Source organism: Conger conger, chromosome 9, assembly GCF_963514075.1.
Source record: "Conger conger chromosome 9, fConCon1.1, whole genome shotgun sequence".
NCBI lineage: Eukaryota > Metazoa > Chordata > Actinopteri > Anguilliformes > Congridae > Conger > Conger conger.
The window spans coordinates 42,450,443-42,474,195 of NC_083768.1; the positions used below are offsets into that span (position 1 = coordinate 42,450,443).

Sequence of the window (23,753 nt, forward strand, 5' to 3'; positions counted from 1 at the left end):
GTTTCATGATTTTGTGCCCACTTCAGCTCTTAATGTTTTATTAGTTCAATCATATCTTGATCTGACACTTGTAAAAGCACCAGCCACAGACTGCAGGTATATGCTAAAGATTTTAACGTGCACAAGTACAGGAGTGAACCAGCATAGTTTATAGAGGTGCCTGAAGACTAAAACTAAGGTAATTAGTTGGAACAAAAGCCAGCTTGCAGACTGGCCCTCCAGGTCCGGAGTTGTACACCCATTGTTTAAATCCAACCCAAAAAAGACAAAATAAAAAGGTGCCAGCATGTATTATCCAAACCTGAGCACGTGGGCCAATCAGTGACGAGCACTCAGTGTCTGATGAGAAAAACAACTTGAACACTACGGAATATTGAGCTTTGGCAACATATACGAGGTTTTTTTTTTTTTTGGTTTTTTTAAAGTGAAAAGTATTCCACAAATACACTGACACCTTATAACCTTTAAAAATGAAAAATTGAAAACCGTTTAAGCTTGTCGCATGCATAGGGCGCGGAGATATGCATGAGCATGAAACAAAGGTGCAATGCATGAGATTGACAGGTATGTGCTGATAAGACACACATTTAAACCCATGGCTTAATTGGATTGGACTACATTTCTTATAATGCAGAGAGAAATCTAAAGCAAGACAGACAGCAGGAATCACTGGAGTTGTAGTTCTGAAATGGCAACAGGGGTTTGGGCAGATCAGCAAAAAAATCAGATGCAGCCTACAGTTCCCGTAAGGCAGCAGGGCAATACTTGTGATCTTTAACCTCTTTCATCCACCATTCCCTTCCTGTCTTGACCCTTCATTCCCCACAAATGTATTTTTCCCTTTCTCAACCTGATAATTTCTTTGGAAAACGTACCCAACCTAAGAGAGGCAAGATTGCATCCCACACATACAAGCCGTACAAAGACTGAAGACTGCTACATAAGTACTGAAAACAGGGGGACTGAGAGCTGACCCCGGCCCCTCAAGCTGACCAGGTAAGTATAACGGTCAGTCTGTCGTGTTTCTGTCCACAAGGCAAAGTCCAAAAAAACCTCGGTCCAAGAGGCAACCTCAAAAGGTTGAGATGCTGCTCCTGGTTCACCGACGGTCATCCAACCATAACCTCCAGTAGACAAGTCCCCCCCCCCCCCCCCCCATTCTTTTCATTACTCATATTCGGCACCTCCTAAAACGGTTAAAGATGGAAGGGAGGAGGTGTCCGGTCAATCTTCGTTCATGGGGAAACCGGCCCGGCGGCCTTCTGTCAGCCCCGAGGGTCCTTCACTCATTCAAAATCTCCCACAATTCCCCTGGTCCTTCTGCCTGGAGTCTGGAGCGGCGACCGCGGAGGCTGCCCGGGGCGGCCAATAGGAACAGGGCACTGGTTCACAAGGCACTCTGGGATACCGGCGGGCGGGGAGGGCCTGGGGTGGGGGCGGTGGGGGCTGCGGGTGGGCTCAGGCCCCTCGCTCTACGGGACGCTGGAGGCACACCTCGCTCCCCGCGGACACGATGGGCAGCCGGTTGTCCATGTGGTACGTGATGAGGTGGCTGACGCTGTCGAACCGGTGGTGCTTGGTCCGGACCTGGAGTGGGAACGGGGGGGACGGGGGGACGGGGGGGGGAGGACAAGTCAGGTCAAACGGAGATAAGGGAAGAAAAAGAGGGAAAGGAGGAAGAGGGAGGGAGAGGGAGGGAGAGAAAGGGTAAGGGGGAAAGAAGCAAGAGGTTGGATGAAAGGGATGAAGAGAAAGAAGGAGAGAGAATGAAGCGCAGAAGGAGGGAGGGAGGTAAAATAAGGAGAAGGAGTGAGTGAGTGAGTGAGTGAAGTAATACGGACAATATCAACGGTCCACTCAGTAATTTCCACAGAACGTTCGGTTGATTTTTGATGAGAATTACGTGGATGGCAGCCAAGTACCGCGGTGGATCATGGTACTTGTAGTATTTAAGGTGTTGCACTGGCGTCTTGGTAACCTGGGCAACAACTTTGCTTAGCCCACTGAACTGTGTAATACTGAGCCTGCTGCAGTTTGCATAAGGCTACTGTGGCAACGTCAAGTGCATCTGAGGTTGTTAGGCATCGTTTATTTGGTACAATGTTGGCAAACTATTCTTTCGATATCTTGCCTGATGTGATGAGTTTGTTTCCACTGTCATGAACTGAACAAGGACTCCAAAATGTTCCATATAAAAAACAATGAAGAAGAATGAAATGCGGAAGTGAGAAGATGAACAAGGAAGTAGTGTCGGTCCGATACTTGTTTTTAGATAAGTGCTTTTCATGTGCATCTTAACCGTTATTTTAGGAGAATAATTATACACTTGTATCATAGCATCGTCTTTTGTCCATTAGCATTATATTAGCGGCCAAAACTACAGAGTGGGCCTTAGTCAAAAAACAAAAACAAACATCACCCCTCCACAGCACCATTGCTGGCACTCCACACTCACCACTCCTTCCGGGTCCACCAGCAGCAGGTGTTTGGGCTGACCCCCCTGCTGCCCCGTGAGGACGTATTGTCCCGGGGTGGTGCCGGACTCGCGCACCAGGAAGTCCCCGTCCCTTCCCAGCAGGCTCTCTGCCTGCCGGCGGCTCAGGCTGCCGTGGAACCAGGGCTCGCGATGCAGCTGCCTGACCAGAGGGGGCGCTGTGGAGCCCTCATCAAAGGAGTCTGGAGAGAGAGAGAGAGAGAGAGGGGGGCGGAGGAGGGCGGGAGGGAGAGAGAGAGGGAGAGAGAGGGGGAGGGAGAGAGGGGGAGGGAAAGGAGGGAGGGAGAGAGAGAGAGAGAGGGGGAGGGAGAGGAGGGAGAGAGAGAGCGAGGGGGAGGGAGAGGAGGGAGAGAGAGCAAGGGGGAGGGAGGGGGAGGGAGAGGGAGAGGGGGAGAGAGGGGGAGGGAGAGAGAGAGAGAGGGGGAGGGGGAGAGAGAGGGAGAGGGGGAGAGAGAGGGAGATGGAGAGAGAGGAGAGAGAGGGGGAGAGAGAAAGAGAAGGGGAGAGAGAAGGAAAGGGGGAGAGGGAGGGAGGAGAAGGAGGAAGGGGGGGAGAAAGGAGAGCCAGAAAGGGGGAGAGAGAGAGAGAAAAAAACGAACACTTGGGTGGAGTGAACACAGTGTTCCTATCAATAAACCAAATGCAGGCCTCCCACAAGCCATTTCAAGTCCCTGTTCCACCAGCGGCCTGCCAGTAAAACTGGACATTGAGCAATATAAAGCAATAAAATATGACCAAGAACTTTGAGTCCTTGAGTTTGTTTGTTTTTTGTCGACAATCCGTGCACTTTATCACTGAAGGACCGTGGGAACCAGGTACACACCCACACAGAAGAACAGCAGCCCTCAGTGTTTGTCATGAGCCTTACCATTGGCTGCAAGAAGAGGGGGGCGGGGCTTCTCAACATTGACGTAGGAAGGGTCATCCAGGCTGCTCCCTGAGAATGAGAGAGAGGGAGAGACGGAGAAGGAGAGGGAGAGCGAGACAGAGAGAGAGATTGAGAGAGGGAGAGAGAGATTGAGAAAGGGAGAGAGAGAGAGAGAGAGAAAGAGAGAGAGAGAAAGAGATAATGCCAACTGCAATGCCTTGAGTCTGTCCTTTCGAATCAAAAGTATCGGAGCAGATTATCAGCACTGGTCACACAGTTAAACACATTCAGAGGAAGACCGAGAGATGGAGGGATGTACGCGTGTGAAAGAGGGGAAATCCAACCTGTCACCAGTGGCAACGGCTGCTTGTGCACGTCCGTCTGTCCTGGCTGTCCGTAAGGCTGCGAACACAATCACACCGATCAGACGCCTGCAAACAGCCACGGCACAACGTACCGAGATATTTAGCTAAAGGAAGTTACACAAGCTCTACAGGACTAATGTAGGGTCATGTAGCAGAGCGAGAGGGCGTGAATGAAAATGAGCAAAGGACAAATTCCGCACCGACGTTAGGAATTATTTTTTACACAGAGAGTGGTCACTGTGTGGAATAGCTAGCCAGGACATGTAGTGGAGGCAGAAACATTGGTGGTATTCAAGACCAGGCTTGATACGGTGCTAGATACTATTGACATTTTAGGTAGGTACAGTTCAAGTGGTAGGAAAAGGCGAGCATTGCTGGGCTGAATAACCTGTTCTGGTCATTAGGTTATGTTCACGTACAAGGAGTAATAAAAGACAACAACCTTTAACCCTGGGTCATCCTCCACGACAACAACCCATGCTCAGTTTGAAAGAGGAAGAGTGAGAGTCTAAAAGGATCTGAGGTGTAATTATGATGTGTTTTCTCCCAGAGTTCAGCAGGATCCAGACCGGCAGGGTAAACAAGTTACACTGCTGGCCGCTGGCCTTTGTTAGGTTCTTAATCTCATATCTTTTACCCATATGCAGAAGGGTAAATTAATTTTGTCTTGTCCAAATAACAACAGGCAGGGCCTTGTGGGCATGGAGAAGCAACCAGGAATGATGGGGGAAATGGGTTTCATGTAGCCTCATTGAGAAGCTGTCTGTCTGCACCCAGAAATTCTCAAAGTACAGAGAACCAAATCTCTAAGCACACAGAACCAAATGTCTAAGCGCAAAGAACCAAACCTCTGAGCACATGAAGGCTATAAATCTCTGTGGCTATAAAGGTGTGTGTTGAAGTTGGGTCAGGGTGGCAGAGGATGGGGACGGACACGGGTACGTTTCAAGCGCAGGGTTGATAGTTTCCTCCTGAGGGGTGTGCGTTTTGGCTGAGGGGTGTGCGTTTTGGCTGAGGGGTATGCGTTTTGGCTGAGGGGTGCCAGTATCCGGCTGAGGGGTATGCGTTTTGGCTGAGGGGTGTGTGTTTTGGGCTGAGGGGTGTGCGTTTTGACTGAGGGGTGTGAGTTTTGGCTGAGGGGTGCCAGTATCAGGCTGAGTGGTGTGTGTTTTGGGCTGAGGGGTGTGCGTTTTGGCTGAGGGGTGTGAGTTTAGGCTGATGGGTGTGAGTTTTGGCTGAGGGGTGTGAGTTTAGGCTGATGGGTGTGAGTTTTGGCTGAGGGGTGTGAGTTTAGGCTGATGGGTGTGAGTTTTGGCTGAGGGCTGTGAGTTTTGGCTGATGGGTGTGAGTTTTGGCTGAGGGCTGTGAGTTTTGGCTGATGGGTGTGAGTTTTGGCTGAGGGCTGTGAGTTTTCGGCTGAGGGGTGCCAGTATCGGGCTGAGGGGTGTGCGTTTTGGCTGAGGGGTGTGTGTTTTGGCTGAGGGCTGTGAGTTTTCGGCTGAGGGGTGCCAGTATCGGGCTGAGGGGTGTGCGTTTGGCTGAGGGCTGTGAGTTTTCGGCTGAGGGGTGCCAGTATCGGGCTGAGGGCTGTGCGTTTGGCTGAGGGGTGTGAGTTTTCGGCTGAGGGGTGCCAGTATCGGGCTGAGGGCTGTGCGTTTCGGGCGGGGCGCTCACCAGGGTCGGTCCGGTGGGGTGGCACCTCATGTCCACCAGGCCCCCCAGAGGGGGCAGCTTGCCGGGGAAGTCGTTGTAGTACGCCACCTCCGGGGGAGGGGCACCTTCATCCTCCTCCTCCTCCTCCTCCCAAGCCGAGCCGTCAAACGGAGCCATCCTGCACAGCGAGGGAGAGGGAGAGAGGAAGTAAGACAGGACAGAGGGTGAGTGGAAGAGAGAGAGAGAGGGAGAGCAAAAGAGGGAGGGAGAGAGAGAGGAAAACAGGAAAGAGTGAGATGAGGGAAAAGGGGAGGGAGGGAGGAAGAGCAAAAGACAGAGGGAGAGAGATAAAGAGAAAGTACAGGCGAGAAGGGAAAGTCAGCGTATTAGAAACCTTTATCCTAAAAATAGTGATGTGTATATTAATGTGCATTGCTCAGGCTTGTGGACTGAAGTAATATCACAGCTGCCAGCTGAGCAGCATTGTGTTTTTATGTTTTTATATCTTTGGTTGTCCTTAGCTTGTCAGATACATCTGAATTTGAGCCAGAGGGACAGTGGAAGAACAGTCCTTCCTATTTGAGCGCATTAGATGGCTGATGAAGAAAAAAAGGCTGTGTTCAAATCTGTATACCTTGCATACTACTCCTACGACATTAAAATCTGAAATTCAGAATGCAGAGTGTGCTAAGTATGCGCTTTCGAACACAGCTATAAGTTTGGCGGCGTGGGCGGGTGGACTGACCGGTCGTGGGGGGCCACCAGTTTGGGGGGGTTCTTGAGGTACTGTTTGAAGCGCAGCTCGAAGGCCTGACCGATGGTGCCGATGACCTCCTGGGCCGTGCCCTCAGGACACTCCAGCACATGGCAGGCTGCGCGAGGAGGAGGAGTGTGGAGGAGGAAGAGGAGGAGTGTGGGAGAGGAAGATGAAGAATGTGGGGGAGTAAGTAAGAGGAGGAGTGTGGGAGAGGAAGAGGAAGAGTGTGGGGAGGAAGAGGAAGAGTGTGGGGGAGGAAGAGGAAGAATGTGGGGGAGGAAGAGGAAGAATGTGGGGGAGGAAGAGGAGGAGTGTGGGAGAGGAAGAGGAAGAGTGTGGGGGAGGAAGAGGAAGGGTGTGGGAGAGGAAGAGTGTGGGGGAGGAAGAGGAAGAATGTGGGGGAGGAAGAGGAGGAGTGTGGAAGAGGAAGAGTGTGGGGGAGGAAGAGGAAGAATGTGGGGGAGGAAGAGGAGGAGTGTGGGAGAGGAAGAGGAAGAGTGTGGGGGAGGGGGAGGAAGAGTGTGGGGGAGGAAGAGGAGGAGTGAGGAAGAGGAAGAGTGTGGGGGAGGAAGAGTGCGGGAGAGGAAGAGGAGGAGTGTTGGAGAGGAAGAGGAAGAGTGTGGGGGAGGAAGAGGAGGAGTGTGGGAGAGGAAGAGTGTGGGGGAGGAAGAGGAGTGTGGGAGAGGAAGAGTAAGAGTGTGTGGGAGGAAGAGGAAGAGTGTGGGGGAGGAAGAAGAAGAGTGTGGGGGAAGAAGAGGAAGAATGTGGGGGAGGAAGAGGAGTGTGGGAGAGGAAGAGGAAGAGTGTGTGGGAGGAAGAGGAAGAGTGTGGGGGAGGAAGAAGAAGAGTGGGGGAGGAAGAGGAAGAATGTGGGGGAGGAAGAGGAGTGTGGGAGAGGAAGAGGAAGAGTGTGGGAGAGGAAGAGGAAGAGTGTGGGGAGGAAGAGGAGGAGTGTGGGAGAGGAAGAGGAAGAGTGTGGGGGAGGGAGAGGAAGAATGTGGGGGAGGAAGACGAAGGGTGTGGGGGAGGAAGAGTGCGGGGAGGAAGGGGAAGAGGAGGTTATGGGAGGTAGATCATTTCAGGATCGGTCAATCTCACTACAAGGCCATGGTCCTCAGTCCAGGTCAGTGGTAAAATAACTCACCATTAGACTGAATCAGTGGTAAAATAACTCAGTGTTAGACTGACTCGGTGGTAAAATATGGGTTCTCACCTCTTTGGTTGACGGGGTCTTTGGCCACGTAAGCGACATAATCCTCCGTGTCCTGGGATGGAAACCGAAGGAGGAAGAGGGGGGGATCAGGAAAGTGAGAGAGAAAGGTTGAGAAGAAAGGAAAAGAGAGGAGGGAGGAAGGGACGGGGGGAGAGGAAAGAGGCAAGAAGGGAGGAGAGGAGTCATGTTAACCCACGCGGTGAAATGACAATTTAATAAAGATAAACAGAAAAGGGGGGGAAACAATGTGAAAAGAATGAAAGGATTGAATGAGGGATGCAGAGAGAACGAGAGACACTGGCTTAGACATAGAGGGAGAGAGAGATAGAGAGAGGGGGAGAGAGGGAGAGAGATAGAGAGGGGGAGAGAGAGTGAGGGAGAGAGATAGAGAGGGAGAGAGTGAGGGAGAGAGATAGAGAGAGGGAGAGAGAGTGAGGGAGAGAGAGAGAGAGAGAGAGAGAGAGAGAGTGAGGGAGAGAGATAGAGAGAGGTGGAGAGAGGCTCATTCCAATCGCTTATTTCTCTCCTCTTTTTTCTGGTATTTTTTCTACTCCTAGCTCCACCCATTAGGCTTGAAAAAGAGGCTAGAAGGAGAGGTGAAAACAGGGAAATCAAGAAAACGTGAATTAGGCAAATGGAATATCCTCGCTCCTTTAAATGTCGGTTCAAAGCCACGTCAGTTACAGATGTGGCAGATTAGGAGAGGTGAACCCACAGGTCGATCATTTATAAGACTGGGAAAGATTGGGAGTTCCTAACTTCTACTTCTAGCTCCTAGAACATTTAATGGGTTGGAATGTCCTTAAAGATGGCGGACCTCAGTCGATTTCTGGGTCAGGAGCAAGGAAAAGAGGAGAGAAGTAAGGGATTGGAATGAGCCCAGAGAGATAGAGGGGGGGGGGGGGGGGAGAGACAGAGGGTGTAACTCACAGGGTCTCCTCCGGAGGCGAAAGAGATAGACTGCATGTGATGGTTGGCGATAATCTGTGGCGGAGGAGAGAGGGATTATGGGAATGACTGGGTCGAACCGGAGGACACAGAGAGAGGCGCGGCACAAGAGGGAAAAAACAGAATAACAGCGAGCGATTGGGGAAGGAGGCTGGCCAGCAAAACCCCACATTAACACGCACTCATGTCCAACTTCCATGTAACGCGAGGAGAGCAAAGACACACGACACTGCTGTGAAAGACATCCCAAAACATACGCTCAACGACCACTTTATTAGGCACGCCTGCAAACATGCAGGATATAATATGCACACGTAAGTATAATCAACCAATCATGTGGCAGTAACTCAATGCATATAACTAAGCATGCAGACATTGGCAAGAGGTTCAACAGTCTCTAGTGTTCAGACCAAACAGAACGGGGAAGAAATGTGATCCGAGTGACTTTGGAATGATTGCTGGTGCCAGACAGGGTGGTTTGAGTATCTCAGAAATGGCTGATCTCCTGAGATTTTCACACACAACAGTCTCTAGTGTTTCTGGGAAAGATTGAGTGTCCCTGTTTTATGGTGTTTTCCAACCATTTCAAATGCACTTTTGCTAGTCTGAGAGCGGAAAAGCACAGCAAAAACGACCTCGTTCTGACACCACGCACTACAGGAAGTCACTGGCAGAGTGGTTTTGAATGTGGCCACAAGTTCCCCTTAGTGGGACAAAGAGCTCCTTTCAAGTGACCTGAGCAGGGTTGCCAGGTCAGCACATGTGAAATGGTAAATGGTTGGCATTTATATAGCGCCTTTATCCAAAGCGCTGTAAAATTGATGCTTCTCATTCACCCATTCATACACATACTCACACACCAACGGCGATTGGCTGCCATGCAAGGCGCCAACCAGCTCGTCAGGAGCATTTGGGGGTTAGGTGTCTTGCTCAGGGACACTTCGACACAGCCCGGTCGGGGGATCGAACCGGCAACCCTCCGACTGCCAGACGACTGCCCTTACTGCCTGAGCCACGTCGCTGCCAAGTCAAGTGCTCAAACGGGTCGCCAGGTCTGCGAGTACAGGTAGCCAGGTCTGCAAATACGGGTTGCCAGGCCTGCACACGCAGGTCAGCAGGCCTGTGCGTATGGGCCGCCAGGTCTGCTCCTCGCTCACCTGTTTGCAGCTGGAGGCCAGCAGGTTGAGGCTGCTGGTGGACACGGTCAGGCTGATGGCCATGCCTGCAAACTGCAGATTACTCTTCCCCAAGATGGACAGGCACCGAGAGGAACCCTACAGGGAGGGAGGAGGAGAGAGAGCGAGGCAGAGGAAGATAGGAGGGAGGGAAAGAGACAGAGGGAGAGAAAGAGGGGGGGAAGAGATAGAGAGAGGGGGATGGAAAGAGAGGAAGAGGGAGAGACAGAGAAAACAAACATTTTATCTCCGAGTTCACAGTCTTTTCCCCAGACCGTTGTTTAAAAAAGAAAAAAAGGAAAAAAAAACCCAAGAAATTCTCCGGGACCGGAATAGCCCTGTTACTCCCAGCGGGCGTGACTCCTGAGCTGCCCCTAGCCCCTGAAGCGCTTGTGCAGTCACCCGCTCAGCTTTTCCGCGCCTTTACACGGACGCGGCTCAAGATCACCCAGCGTTCGGTCGCGCCCGATAGTTTTTACAGCCAGCCCCTTCCGCATGGGCCGCCCATGGAGAACTCACCGGAGGTCATCGCCTCCAATGGACACGCTCACAATTATGCCAAAACGCTCAACCGAAATATCCGATGGCAAAAACTGCCACTTCACGCCCTCGTACGGAAATGTTACTGGGTTGCTAGCTTTAGCTAAACGTGGGGATAGAACAAACCTACGCTAGCCACTGCTAACACAGCACCATTGGGTTTGAATCTGCTGTAGCCTGCCTAGAAGCATGGCTAAATATTGCAACTTAACCACACATAAAAAATATTGTTGATTTTATTTATTTATTCTTTCCTTGGTCTAGCTTTGTGTATCTATTGCCGCAGAGTCGTATGCCTCTTCCACCACGTAGCTGATAGGAGAGGCCACCTCTCTGCTTCTGCAATTTGGGGAAGCAGCCTCGGAGACCACCAGGCTTGTGGCCTACCAACCGACTCCCCGCGGCAACAAAGGCACACGACCGCACATTCACCAAAGATACGAATTCAATGTCAAATACAACACAGGCATTGGTCTGTTGTAGTCTGACTGCAGTGATATCAGGAAACAATATCTAACTTTAAACCTACATTGGATAGAAGGTTTTTCTGACTGATGGACTCACCCCTATTAGCTAGCTAATGGTAGCTAGCCTAGTCCATTTGAGCTCAGAAGTGGACTGGAATCTTATTCTCCAGCCTTCAGTTGTCAGAAACATGAGGCCCACAAGACATTCTCAGGCCATTATGGCTAGCCAGCTAACGTTAGCGAACACAACTGAACTTAGTTAATAACGGCAGCCACCTAAGCTATCTAGCATTACCAACTGCTGGCCAGCTACATACTGTCCCAACGTCATGCTAAAGCTAGCGCTTAGCATGGGAGGTCCCATGGTAACAGCAGAGACTCACAGGTGCTCTACAAACAGGTCCGTTTAGATACTGCTCAGGCAGAGGTGTGTGTTTGTGTACAGTATCAACAGCACGAAATCGTGTGAGAGGAGACAGGAAGGGGAGGGAGTGTGTCTGGGCTTGGTTAATGTCTGTGTCAATGGCGGCGTTGCCCATGTTGGGTTGGGGCAGATGAGAGGAGGCAGGAAGGGGGGGGGGGGGGAGTGTGTGTGTGTGTGTGTGTGTGTGTGTGTGTGTGTTTGGACTTGGTTAATGTCTGTGTTAATGGCGGTGCAGCCCATGCTGGGTTGGGGCAGATGAGAGGAGGCACCTTTCTCCTGTGCTGGGCCCCTCTGGCACCAGGGACAGCCTCACAAACCACAGTGATCGCCTCCCTGAAACACAGCACAGAACAGAGCTGTTAAACAAGTACTTACACACTCACACTCACATAGACGCGCGCGCGCGCACACACACACAAACAAACGCATATATGCATATATGCATATACATACACACAAAGGACAGACAGTGACGAACACACATACATGCGCACACACACGCATGCAAACACACAGACACGAGTGAATGCAAACACACACGAGCACACGCAAACACGCAAGCAAACACAGACACACACGAAAACACACACATACGCGTACACAGGCACACACACACACACACACACACACACACACACACACACACACACACATACACGCACAGAGGCACACACACACACACACACTAAACTGCAGCAAGTAGTTTCTCCACAGGCGCACACATGACTGAGGGCTGTCAGTCATCGCCGCAGTAACGCACTCCGGTAGCGAATCACAAGCCCCCGTGGCCCTGCAGAGCAGACACAGGAAAAGGCCCCTCCCAGCTCCCAGTGCTCTAAGTGCACAGGCACTAAAATAGCAGGCCCTGTCTGTTTGGCCTTTCTGCACAAACCACAGAGAGATAATTGCCCACTAATGTGGCGGGGCGTTTTATGAGAGCAGGAAATGAGGGGTGGGGTGGGGAGGGATGGGATGACTGGGGGAAGGGGGAGGGGGGGGCGGCAAGACATATGCTCACAGTAAAGCCAAGATAAAAATAAAAAAACTGTCAATGACCAAAATTAGGTTTCCTGTCTATATGTATAAATATACTGCATTAATATTGACTTATGTGGACTTGAACTGAACGGTTTTTATTTTCATGCGAGGAGGGCGGGGCTTTCATTTCTGAGCAAAAAAAACCCCCTAAGGAATTGTTTTTGTTCATGTTATACATTATTTTAAAAAATAATAATAATGTAACCATGAGAAATGCAAATAAATAAATAAATAAGTCTTTTTCATAAGATTTTTTGCTACCTCTATTATAACATGAACAGCAATGTCAGCACCAGTACATCAGCTGACCTTAAAAATGTCGCCTGGCAACAACGGGCCAGAGGAGAGCATCATGGGTGGGCGTTGACGTCAGCGGGCCCCGGTCCGCATCTCTGAGGACAGCAGAGGTTTGTCATTGAAAGCCCAGAGGAAGAGTGGTGTCGAATGAATCCCCCACCAAGGGTCTGAATGACTCATCATATCTTGGAGCAGGTGAGACGGTCTTACAGTTAGCGGGAGAGACGGCCTTACAGTTAGCCTGAGAGATGCTCTTACAGTTAGCCTGGCAGACAGTCTTACAGTTAGCCTGGCAGACAGTCTTACAGTTAGCCTGGCAGACAGTCTTACAGTTAGCGGGAGAGACAGTCTTACAGTTAGCCTGAGAGACGCTCTTACAGTTAGCCTGGCAGACAGTCTTACAGTTAGCCTGAGAGACAGTCTTACAGTTAGCCTGAGAGACAGTCTTACAGTTAGCCTGGCAGACAGTCTTACAGTTAGCCTGGCAGACAGTCTTACAGTTAGCCTGGCAGACAGTCTTACAGTTAGCCTGGCAGACAGTCTTACAGTTAGCCTGGCAGACAGTCTTACAGTTAGTCTGAGAGACAGTCTTACAGTTAGCCTGAGAGACAGTCTCACAGTTAGCCTGAGAGACAGTCTTACAGTTAGCCTGGCAGACAGTCTTACAGTTAGCCTGAGAGACAGTCTCACAGTTAGCCTGAGAGACAGTCTTACAGTTAGCCTGAGAGACAGTCTCACAGTTAGCCTGAGAGACAGTCTTACAGTTAGCCTGGCAGACAGTCTTACAGTTAGCCTGAGAGACAGTCTTACAGTTAGCCTGGCAGACAGTCTTACAGTTAGCCTGGCAGACAGTCTTACAGTTAGCCTGGCAGACAGTCTTACAGTTAGCCTGAGAGACAGTCTTACAGTTAGCCTGGCAGACAGTCTTACAGTTAGCCTGAGAGACAGTCTTACAGTTAGCCTGGCAGACAGTCTTACAGTTAGCCTGAGAGACAGTCTTACAGTTAGCCTGAGAGACAGTCTTACAGTTAGCCTGAGAGACAGTCTTACAGTTAGCCTGGCAGACAGTCTTACAGTTAGCCTGAGAGACAGTCTTACAGTTAGCCTGAGAGACAGTCTTACAGTTAGCCTGAGAGACAGTCTTACAGTTAGCCTGAGAGACAGTCTTACAGTTAGCCTGAGAGACAGTCTTACAGTTAGCCTGAGAGACGCTCTTACAGTTAGCCTGAGAGACGGTCTTACAGTTAGCGGGAGAGACAGTCTTACAGTTAGCCTGAGAGACGCTCTTACAGTTAGCCTGAGAGACGCTCTTACAGTTAGCCTGAGAGACGCTCTTACAGTTAGCCTGAGAGACGCTCTTACAGTTAGCGGGAGAGACGGTCTTACAGTTAGCGGGAGAGACGGTCTTACAGTTAGCGGGAGAGACGGTCTTACAGTTAGCGGGAGAGACGGTCTTACAGTTAGCGGGAGAGACGGTCTTACAGTTAGCGGGAGAGACGGTCTTACAGTTAGCCTGAGAGACGCTCTTACAGTTAGCCTGAGAGACGGTCTTACAGTTAGCTGGAGATACGGTGGCTCTGTTTCGCTCCGTCAGAGTGACCGGCCTTTAGTCATTGCTGAGTCATCAGAGCGCTGATGATGTCAGCGGTCGCCCTGGGAAACGGCACGCTCCGTTCCACCGCTCTCGCTACGATTCCGCCTGAATGTTGCCCATTGGATGACTGTTCTGGAGGTTGCCTGTTGCTTGGGTTTCTCCAGACAGACTACAGCTAGGACAGGATGTACAGAAAGGCCCTGCCTGGCACACTGACCTGTCTGAGGCCCACTACGATAAGCCTGTTATTATATTAATGAGGCCTCCATTAGCACTCTTAACATGGCAGGGAGGCAGTCTGCACTGCTGCCAACGGCACTGTTACTCCCGCTGAACATCATTCCCCTTATGTATTCAGCTGTCGGGGATAGACTCATTCACAAGTGATTCATCACACACCCACACACACACACACACACACACACACACACACACACACACACGTCTCATTCAAACATACAGACACACACACACACCTCTCATTCAAGCATACACGGACACACACACACACACACTCACACACACACCACTCTCATTCAGACAGATACACACGCGCATCTCATTCAGACGCGCATCTCATTCAGACACACACACACACTTCTCATTCAAGCATACACACACACACAGACCTCCCCCTCTCATTCAGACTCACAGACACACTCACACAAACACACACACCTGTCATTCAAACGTACAAAGACACACACACACACACCACCCACACAATTGTATGAGCTCAGGAATGTAGTTACCTAGTAACCTGAGTTCTGGTGTTAAAATCCAGCGCTCTCATGGACTGCAGGACCTCCACGCATCCCATATACTGAAGAAGAAGAAAAAGGACAGATTAATGAACAAAAGAAAACATTAAATAACAAAAGAAAAAGTAACTTGATTCTAACACGTGCCGAAACAAACATCCTGAGACACAGCTCCTTACTATCAACCTCAAAGGCAACAAACAGGGGGCAGCCTGTAGCGTAGTGGTTAAGGTAAATGACTGGGAGACACAAGGTCGGTGGTTCTAATCCCGGTGTAGCCACACTAACATCCGCACAGCTGTTGGGCCCTTGAGCAAGGCCCTTAACCCTGCATTGCTCCAGGGGAGGATTGTCTCCTGCTTAGTCTAATCAACTGTACGTCGCTCTGGATAAGAGCGTCTGCCAAATGCCAATAATATAATATATAATAATATAATATATAATATAATATACATGTGACATGACGAGCAGTTACAGCTGCGAAGGAAACCCAACGTTATTTCAGCAACTGACACGTCATGAAATAAGCCTTTAATACAGGAGAGAAAGCACTACAGGGACTACACGCGAACTGGTAACAGCTGAAAAGTGTCAAACTCAAATCCTGGAGGGCTGGTTTCTGATGTGTTCCTGCACTTAAGTGATTAACTTAAGACACTGATTGGCTAAAGAGTCTGCACACCTTGTTTCCAAGGCCTAAAATGGCTGCCAATTTCACAAAAACTAGTACAGACTGTGGCCCTCCCAGACTGGAGTTTGAGACTCCCAGCCTTTACATAGTCCAGTACAATAGCTGAGATTACTCCTGCTGAATAAATAAAAAGGAGAATGGGTGTGATAGAGCCATGATTCACTAGGAGAGACCAATCACAATGAGTTTGATGCAGTTCCGACAAACTACTGCTTCAACATGTGGATGAACCAGCCAATCAGAGAACAGGCCTGCGCTCTGGTATTTCAAGTGGTAAGAACTAAATGACTAACTGAGCTGTACCCAAAATTATGTTTTTTTAAGGATCTTCATTAGGTGGCTATATCACCATCTATCTGCTGGAGGACTGAATGACCAAAACACTGGGGTGTGGAAAACATAGCCTACACTCACTTTTACACAAACTGAAGGAGGACTGTATAACAGTCATCACATGTCACAAGGCCTGAATTACAGGCAAATAAAATAGTGGCACTAAACATGAACTTAATAAAATAAGTATCTTGACTAGAATGTATGCATTGCAGGTGGATAATATTATGCCATGAAGTGTAAAAGACAGCTTGTAGAGCATAGTGTAGTGTAGCTTAGTGTAGCTAAGCTGCATGGCTGGGACCCGGAAGGTTGGTGGTTCAAGCCCTGGTGTATCCACGATAAGATCCATACAGCTGTTGGACCCTTGAGCAAGGCAAGGCTCTTAAACCCGCATTGCTCTGGGGGTGTGGGGGGTGGGGGGTACTGTCCCCCGCTTAGTCCAATCAACTGTAAGTCGATGAAAGAGTCAGTTCAATAACAAATTAAGAAATGAAAGTTTGCAGCTGAAAGGCATGAGGGATGGTTAAGGGACGGCGGGTGTGGGACTCGTACCCGGACGGAGTAGGAGACGCCCGTTCCGCTGAGCACGCTGTCGGCGTGGAGCCACCCACGGGTGGGCTTGTTGACGAAGGACCCCTGGCGAGTCCACTCGTCCCCCCCCAACTGGGTGCCCTCCACCCGGCCCCGGCGCGAGGCCCCGCCCAGCCGGTTCATGTCCTGCGGGGGGCGGGGAGAGGGAGAGGCGGAGGTTAGCGGCGGCGTGACCCCCGGGGCAGGCTCCCCGGGCGGCTCGTCGGTCTCCGGGGGGAGCTGCGGCCTACTCCCGGCCTTCAGGCCTGGGAGCAGGGTGGCGGAGACGCCCAGCCGGAGGGCGCCCATGCGGGGGAAGAAGGAGCAGAAGGTGGTGGGGCTGTTCTCGGCCGGCCGGGGGGAGGAGGGGGGCAGGATGGCGGTCAGGGAGTTAGAGGACAGCGAGGAGGACATCCCCGGAGGGGTGAGGGGGGTGATGGGGGCCGAGTTGGGCAGGGAGGGGTTGGAGTTGGTATCTTCCGTGGAGCTGAGGGACTCGCTGCGGAAGTGGGTGTACTTTGTCTTCGGAACCAGCTCCATTTTGAGTTTCGGAAACGGGGAGCGGTTTTCAGCACCTAAAAACGATTAGTCCGTCCCTTCCACCCTTTTCCAGCTGCAGTTCGCTACTTCCTTCCAGAGGTCGATGGACTCGCTTTCCTTCTCTCCCGCTGAGAAAAAGAGCCCAGAACTTTCTTCTCGAAGACTGGCCTGTGTTCCTCGGTCCTTGGGAGTACGTGTGCACCCAGCATCATTGGCCAGCCAGCGCGGGGGACCCTGGGTGCTGACTAGACCGGCACCAAGCGGAGAACCTGAGAGATTCTTCAGGAGACCTCCAATGATGGCACCATCATCATCATGGCTATCATCATCGTTAGGACTATGACACAGGCCCCAGTGGCTGCCCCCCACCCACCCCACCCCTGTATAATGGTAGTCCCTCTCTCTCTCTCTCACGGCAGACTTTTACAAACCACCCGGCACGACTTCAGAGAAAGAGCAAGTCCACTGTGTCTCAATAAAAAAAGCTTCAGGGAAAGAGGCTCTGTTGTGTCTCAAGGCCCTGCAAGCCCGTCATGCTTCAATAAACAGCCTCTCAAGCTTCAGAGAAAGTTTCTGCGAGACCCCTGGGGCTCCGGCGAATGAGAGCGGCTGTCCACTCGCAGGCCCTGGCTGATCGATGTCGCGGAAAGCCTGGGGGAGGAGATAAGGGAGGTCACAGAACAACACAGCACTGCTGTGCCAAGGGCCTAGCTTAGCAGCACAGCGTCATCATTAAACATAGACTATAAGACTGGGGATGATCTTGTGTCCTTTCTCGAAGGGGATTTCTATCCCTGCACTGGGGATGATCTTGTATCCTCTTTCAGACGGACAGAGGAAGTTTCTATCCCCGGACTGGGGATGATCTTGTATCCTCTTTCAGACGGACAGAGGAAGTTTCTATCCCCGGACTGGGGATGATCTTGTATCCTCTTTCAGACGGACGGAGGGGGTTTCTTGCAGAACCCCAGTTCTCACTCCGCCCCTTCAGACCCTCTCTTCCTCCATTACTCGCACACCTCCCCCTCTATTCTCCTCTCCTCTCCTCTCCTCTCCCAGGTGATCCCTCACTCGAAGTCCTCCCCGCACTCGTTCACGTTTTCCTTTCTCAGTCCCTCAACTTTTGTTTGCCTCCCAGCCTTCCCTTTCCCTGTCCTCCACACACACACACACACACACACACACACACAAATAAAGACACACACACACACACACACACACACACAAACAAAGACACACACCTAGAAGCTAAAAAAAAAAAGACAGGCAAGCAAAGCAGAGATAAGACCGAAAAGCACAGCCGTTTTCCCTGAGACAGTCTTTGCAGAATGGTATGGCTCGGTCAGATGGCGGAGGGACGCACACTGCCAATCCACACAAGCCCAGGCCACAGGGGGATAAGCTCCGAAACGCCGGGGTCCAATGAGGTCACCACACGACAGCCCTGCATGGTCGACTTAATCACTATTAGGATAATGAGAGCTTTCCGGCCCTTAAAGGCACTAATTATAATCTCGTCAAGTGAGGCTAAGCCCTCTTAACTGGAGGATAGTGCGCAGTGCTCGTGTCGAGCGTGGCAAAAAGTCAGGGCAACTGTTAATTGGGCTCGTTAAACAGTCAACATTTACAGACCATGGAGGAACCTATATTTACAGAAAAACTTTTGTCTAATTATTAGTATTTTTTTTTACAACTTGCACGCCAGCCGGCATAATCGCCCTCGATAGAAAAAAAGCCGAAGTGACAACCACCGCTCTCAGCGTCCGGCGATTTCCCTGGACGAGACAACTCCGAGTCCCCAGGCGCAAAGGTGACAGGCTTCTAGCACAGAAAAGAAATCCGGAAGCTCCTCAAAACTACAGGACACTTCTTTTCCACCGCTCTTAAATGTGGTTCGGTAACATGGACAATGTCCGCACACGTGAAGCGGTATTAGCGCAACAAGGCAGTTAAGCGAGAGTCAAGGCCGCCGCTAAAGCCCACAGCCGTGGCGGAGAGCTGCAAATATGACACGGTGCCCTATTAATGCAGCGATGGCCGACGCTTTACTGCAGACCGACGGTAACCATGGCGCAGGGCAGCAGAGGCAAGCTTTGGTCCAGTCGATCGAGGAGCGATATCGCATTAATGTACAGTAAAGAGAGAAGCCACAGAATTAACTCTGACAGCCCTCCAGACCCTGTGTTCGCCCTTCACAACTGGAACAGAAAAACTCTTCGAAATGATACGTCTTGGGTGCACAGACCACCGAAAGGGTTAATACTGCAAAAATGTGGCTTTGCTGTTAATTAAATATCATCAATTAATCACATCATCAGAATGCTTATGGCACAGTGTAAGCAATTGACGGCCCCTGACAATTATTGGGTTGTTAACTAGAGCTCGAACAGCAGAATATCAACCGATGTGTCTCAGTACATGCGCTGCAAGAAAATAAAACCCACTGAACTTCAGCAATAGCATGAACAACGTGACCCCACACACACACACACACACACACACGCAGACACAAGAGAGGATGACAAATTTGAGCCCGAGAGCGAGCCGTTCGCGCTGACGTTCGGGCGGAAGGCGACAGTGGAAAAACGGTCAGCGGACGCCGTCTATGGAATAACGCAACGCGATTGGAGGGCCGCAGGGCTCAAAGCCGGACACAACCGGAAGGGCACTTTGGTCTCTGAAACGATCCAGACTTTCAGCCTTTCCTGTAATAACAGAAATCTAATATACCGTACAACCGTGAACCCAGCCAAGAAGACAGCAGCAGAGAGAACGAGCAGCTGCTAATTTCAGTTTGGGCTACCCTGCGTTCAAACGGACAAACGCCAAAAAACAAATCCACTTTAAGACACCGAAAACTGCCGCAGGTGATGACTGCAAGAACAAGCGTTCCTCTATGAGCCCTTCATACAAGCCATGGTTATGGATAATCATATCACATCTTAAGCCATTAAAACCCAGTCCATCAACACAGCAGCACACGTTTCTGCTCAATCTGAAACTACAGTAGGAACAATCAATGCCGACAACCAAAGATGATCAATAGGACCAGAGTCCGCTCGAGCGAGCAAAATATGAAATATTGATCAAGGAAAATGATTTACTGGAGCACGATATCAGGTTCTGTAAATGGAAAAAAGGGCCGGCGTGCAGGAAATGAGAACAGATCAGAGAGAGTAAGACACAGCAAACAGCAGCGATGATTACACCGATGACACGTCCCCGGATAGGCAATAAAGGAAGCAAGCAAATCACTCGAAAGTCAGACGAGTCGCAAATTCCCCAAGAACAAAAAAAATGCAACTGTCATTTTTTAATTGAGCAAATAAATCTCTCCCTTTCATTTTTCCTGCAGAGTCCTCCGGTTCCCCATCTGTCCGATGGGTGCATTTAGAAGAAGAAGAAGAAGAAGAAGAATCCCTGGCTGGTCCTGGCTGTTCCCTTCAGAGAGACCAGCGGTGGAAAAAGGGACTTTGCGGAGTGGATGTGTCAGACAAGCAGACCCGTGTGCCCAGATGCAGGAGATGTGGCGGTTTAATAAGAGGGGCTGGCCCCACCACGCCCCTCCAGACCCCTCCCTGTCCGCGTGTTCCCTCTGGTCCTCCCTCTCTCGTGCGCTCTCTCCCTCCCTCTTTCTCCTCCCCCCCCTCCGTCTCTCTAAATTACACAGTCATGACTGTCGTTCCATCTCTCCCTTGCTCCTCTCCACTGTTTTTATTAAAAAAAGAAAAGAAATCGTTCTGCCTTTTCACCCCACCCCCACCCCCACCCCCAACGACTCAGTAATGTACTCTCACAGCAGCAGGCACACACATACACAGTCCCTCCCTCACACACACCCCGGTGCGCGCGGAGTCAGGATGCAGGGAGGGGAAGGGAGAGAACGAGGGGAGAGAGAGAGGAGAGAGGAGAGGGAGAGAGAGGGTTGTGCAAAGAGCCTGTGGCTTCTCCTCCCTTAATAGCACTTGGTAATCTGAGAGCGAGAGCGAGAGAGTGTGTGTGTTTGTGTGTGAGAGGGAGAGGGAGAGGGAGAGCGAGCAAGTGAGAGAGAGACAGAGAGAGAGAGAGAGAGAGAGAGAGTGTGTGTGTGTGAGAGGGGGAGAGAGAGAGTGTGTGTGTGGTGTGTGTGTGAGAGAGGGGGAGAGGGGGAGAGAGAGAGTGAGAGAGTGTGAGAGAGTGAGAGAGTGAGAGAAAGGGGCAGATGGAAGAGGAAGGGAAAAACAGTGGGAGGGGAAGACTCTTCCTTCCTTCCTGTCTGTCTCTCTCTCTCTCTCCGGCATGGCAACAACACAATCGCATCATCACAGTCCTGACGTGAGGGGCACAACAGCACATAACCACACCCGCTCACAAAATTAACCCTTTTAACAGTTTGGAATGCCCCCCCCCCCCCCCCCCCCCCTAGAACGCCATTGCTTTCAGTCACCAGTAGTGATCGTTACATCAGCGATTAGAATATTGTGTTTACAAACATTCTAATCACGCACTTGCGACCTCGCACCGTGACGGGTCAGGCTGGGGCAACTGGCCGGAATCAAGCCCATCGTACGCACAGGCCTGCAGTTGTGCGATTACAGGAGGGGACCAGGCAGGCACCTGTACTGACATCTGGGGCGTCCTGTAGCGTAGTGGTAAGGTACATGACTGGGACCCGCAAGGTGGGTGGTTCGATCCCAGGTATAGCCACAATAAGATCCATACAGCTGTTGGGCCCCTGAGCAAGGCCCTTAACCCTGCACTGCTCCAGGGGAGGATTGTCTCCTGCTTAGTCTAATCAACTGTAAGTTGCTTTGGATAAAAGCATCAGCCAAATGACATGTAATGTTATGTTATGTAATGACATCACAAGAGCCCCCACCCCCGACTTCCGGTGTGATTACTTAAAAGTGTGATTAGCTCTCTCCCTCTTAGAATTTATTTTGGGCCATTTTCCCATTCCACATACCTAGACCTGGGCTTGCAGAGACAAACACGGGCCAGAATGCAAGGAATTACCCAGAAGGGAGAAGAACAGTGTGTCTCAGCATGCTCCACTACAAAAACCCTGGGACCAGACACCAGGGTTTGACTCATCATCACTCACTGGAAACAAAGCAGCCATCTTTAAAAGCCATTGTTCCCAATCCCAAGCAAGGCAGTCTTACTACACTGTTTGAGTGGCAGGTCTATCCCTTGCAGTTAATATGTGGAAATAAGGTAGGAGGAGGCAAATACACAAAACCTAGAGGTTGGCGTACTACACATTGGTCTTATGACATTTCCTAGCTGGACTCTGTAAGGTAAACACCTAACACGAAAGGTGATCCTTGGTTAACACTGTAAATATGAACCATTTTGTCCACAAAGCGCTTGACTAGAGAGATAAAGCCACTCCATGAACGGGCCAGCCGGACACTTAAAAAAACACGGGGGCCCCGGACAAACTATTGCCCAAAAAAAAGATATAAATAAAAAAACCTGTTCATACAGTTACATCATGTTGTATATGCGGAGGTGTGTCTACATTCTTTTTATTTTCGTCCAGTCTTTCTCGCCACATTAGCCTTAACTTAAACGTTATCGCTAGCCGCTGACAGCCTTACGCATTTAACACGACCTCCGAAATGCCGTCTTTCTAACATCGGACATCCTTCGTCCATTCGGCTTTGTCTGATAAAACTGCAGAAAGTGCGAATGCGCACAGGCACGTGCACTGCAGACTGCGCCGATACGACACCAATATAAGCCCCCGAAACGGCAAAATTGCTCTTTTGGTTGCAGCGATTAAACAAACAATCAAAAAAATAAATATTTGCGACCATGATAACATACTGTTATATTATTAATCACAGACATTCACACATACTTTCTGCATACGGCCATACATGTAATAGCCAATAATAATATACACTAGACACAACAACAGCATTTGTTATGTCGAAAACTTGCCCATTAGCCTCACTTCATTTCAAAGACAAAATATAAGAAAGCTAACGCTGACTGGCAATGGCAATGTGTTCTCTGATAAGATGAGTCAGCTGCACTCTGCCAACACATTTTATATTACTGGTGTGTTTCACAATAGCGTGGTTCTGTCTTTTTTTTTTGTCTGTTTGTTTTGCTTTTCAAAACACATTTTAACCCACTTTAACCCACGTTCTGGTTGCGACCCTGTCAAAAGTGCAGACCTGCATCATAGCAGTCAGCCAACTAGTTGGCGACTGGCATTATAACTCACCAGCTGTCGTCCTTCCCTCTGTTCCTCCACTTCTTCAAACTGGACTTATAGAAATGACAGGTAAGACAACGTCAGCTGGCCGGCCACAATCTCAACTCAGACAAAATCGACCTCTCACCGCAGTTTTGGACGCTTATTGTAGTGCGGGCGGCGGGGAGCAGAACTTATCTTAACTTCTACTCCTCTGTCCCTTCCTCGTTCGACTCAAGGGAAGCTACTTCCGCGAAAAGATTACGTCACACACCCCTGTGTCCCTGCACCTGGAGAACTTACTTCTCGGGCGGCCTGTGCGGTCAAAACTTTTTACACTTGCATTGCGATATATGGAAAGACACCGTAGTGTGCTTAAATTACTTTCACACCGACTGTTGTTTGTTTACAGGACGACCATGTGCTAGGAACATAACAATATCGAAGAAAAAACAAAATGGCACTTAACCAATGTTACGTTTTTTTAAGTGAGATAATCGTGACACTAATTAGCTACCGACGCATTACTTCACTTTCAGGTGACTAGAAGTTGTTTTTGAGTCACGTGACAGAGTCCCACCCCCCCTCCGCACTATCTGATCGTTCTAAGGACTTTTTGGCCAATCGCAGAGGTGCATTTATGAGTCACGTGCCGGTTTCGTCATCCGGGTAGTCCAATAAGGAGTTGGAAAGGATCTGTTTGAATGCTCAAGGGCGCCAGCAAAACACACCAAGAGGGAAAAAGGACGGATAAATTAGAGGTAGTGTTTTCCAAGAAGAAAATAAAATTAACTTGGTTGTGAAAATACATAGGTAATTAGCTAGCTAGAATTTA

At 50.2% G+C, this 23,753-nt stretch overlaps 1 protein-coding gene across 3 annotated transcripts; it reads right to left on the reverse strand.

The window, feature by feature from the left end:
- Positions 1–1,176: 1,176 nt before the first annotated feature.
- Positions 1,177–23,478, reverse strand: LOC133136319 (SHC-transforming protein 1-like). 3 transcript variants are annotated; one of them, XM_061253682.1, is made up of 14 exons: positions 23,067–23,478; positions 22,949–22,987; positions 16,174–16,338; positions 14,586–14,656; positions 11,174–11,237; positions 9,456–9,572; positions 8,281–8,334; positions 7,351–7,402; positions 6,126–6,252; positions 5,402–5,558; positions 3,707–3,764; positions 3,363–3,431; positions 2,456–2,676; positions 1,177–1,587 (listed from the first exon to the last, which is right to left on the reverse strand). In XM_061253682.1, exons 3-14 carry the CDS (start codon positions 16,333–16,335, stop codon positions 1,459–1,461), a joined length of 1,281 nt encoding a protein of 426 aa, XP_061109666.1. In that variant the 5' UTR covers positions 16,336–16,338; positions 22,949–22,987; positions 23,067–23,478; the 3' UTR covers positions 1,177–1,458. The 3 variants fall into 3 exon arrangements, with proteins under 3 accessions (XP_061109666.1, XP_061109664.1, XP_061109663.1); XM_061253680.1 differs by having other exon boundaries at positions 22,949–23,478; XM_061253679.1 differs by lacking the exons at positions 22,949–22,987; positions 23,067–23,478 and having other exon boundaries at positions 16,174–17,063.
- Between the last annotated feature and the right edge of the window lie 275 nt (positions 23,479–23,753).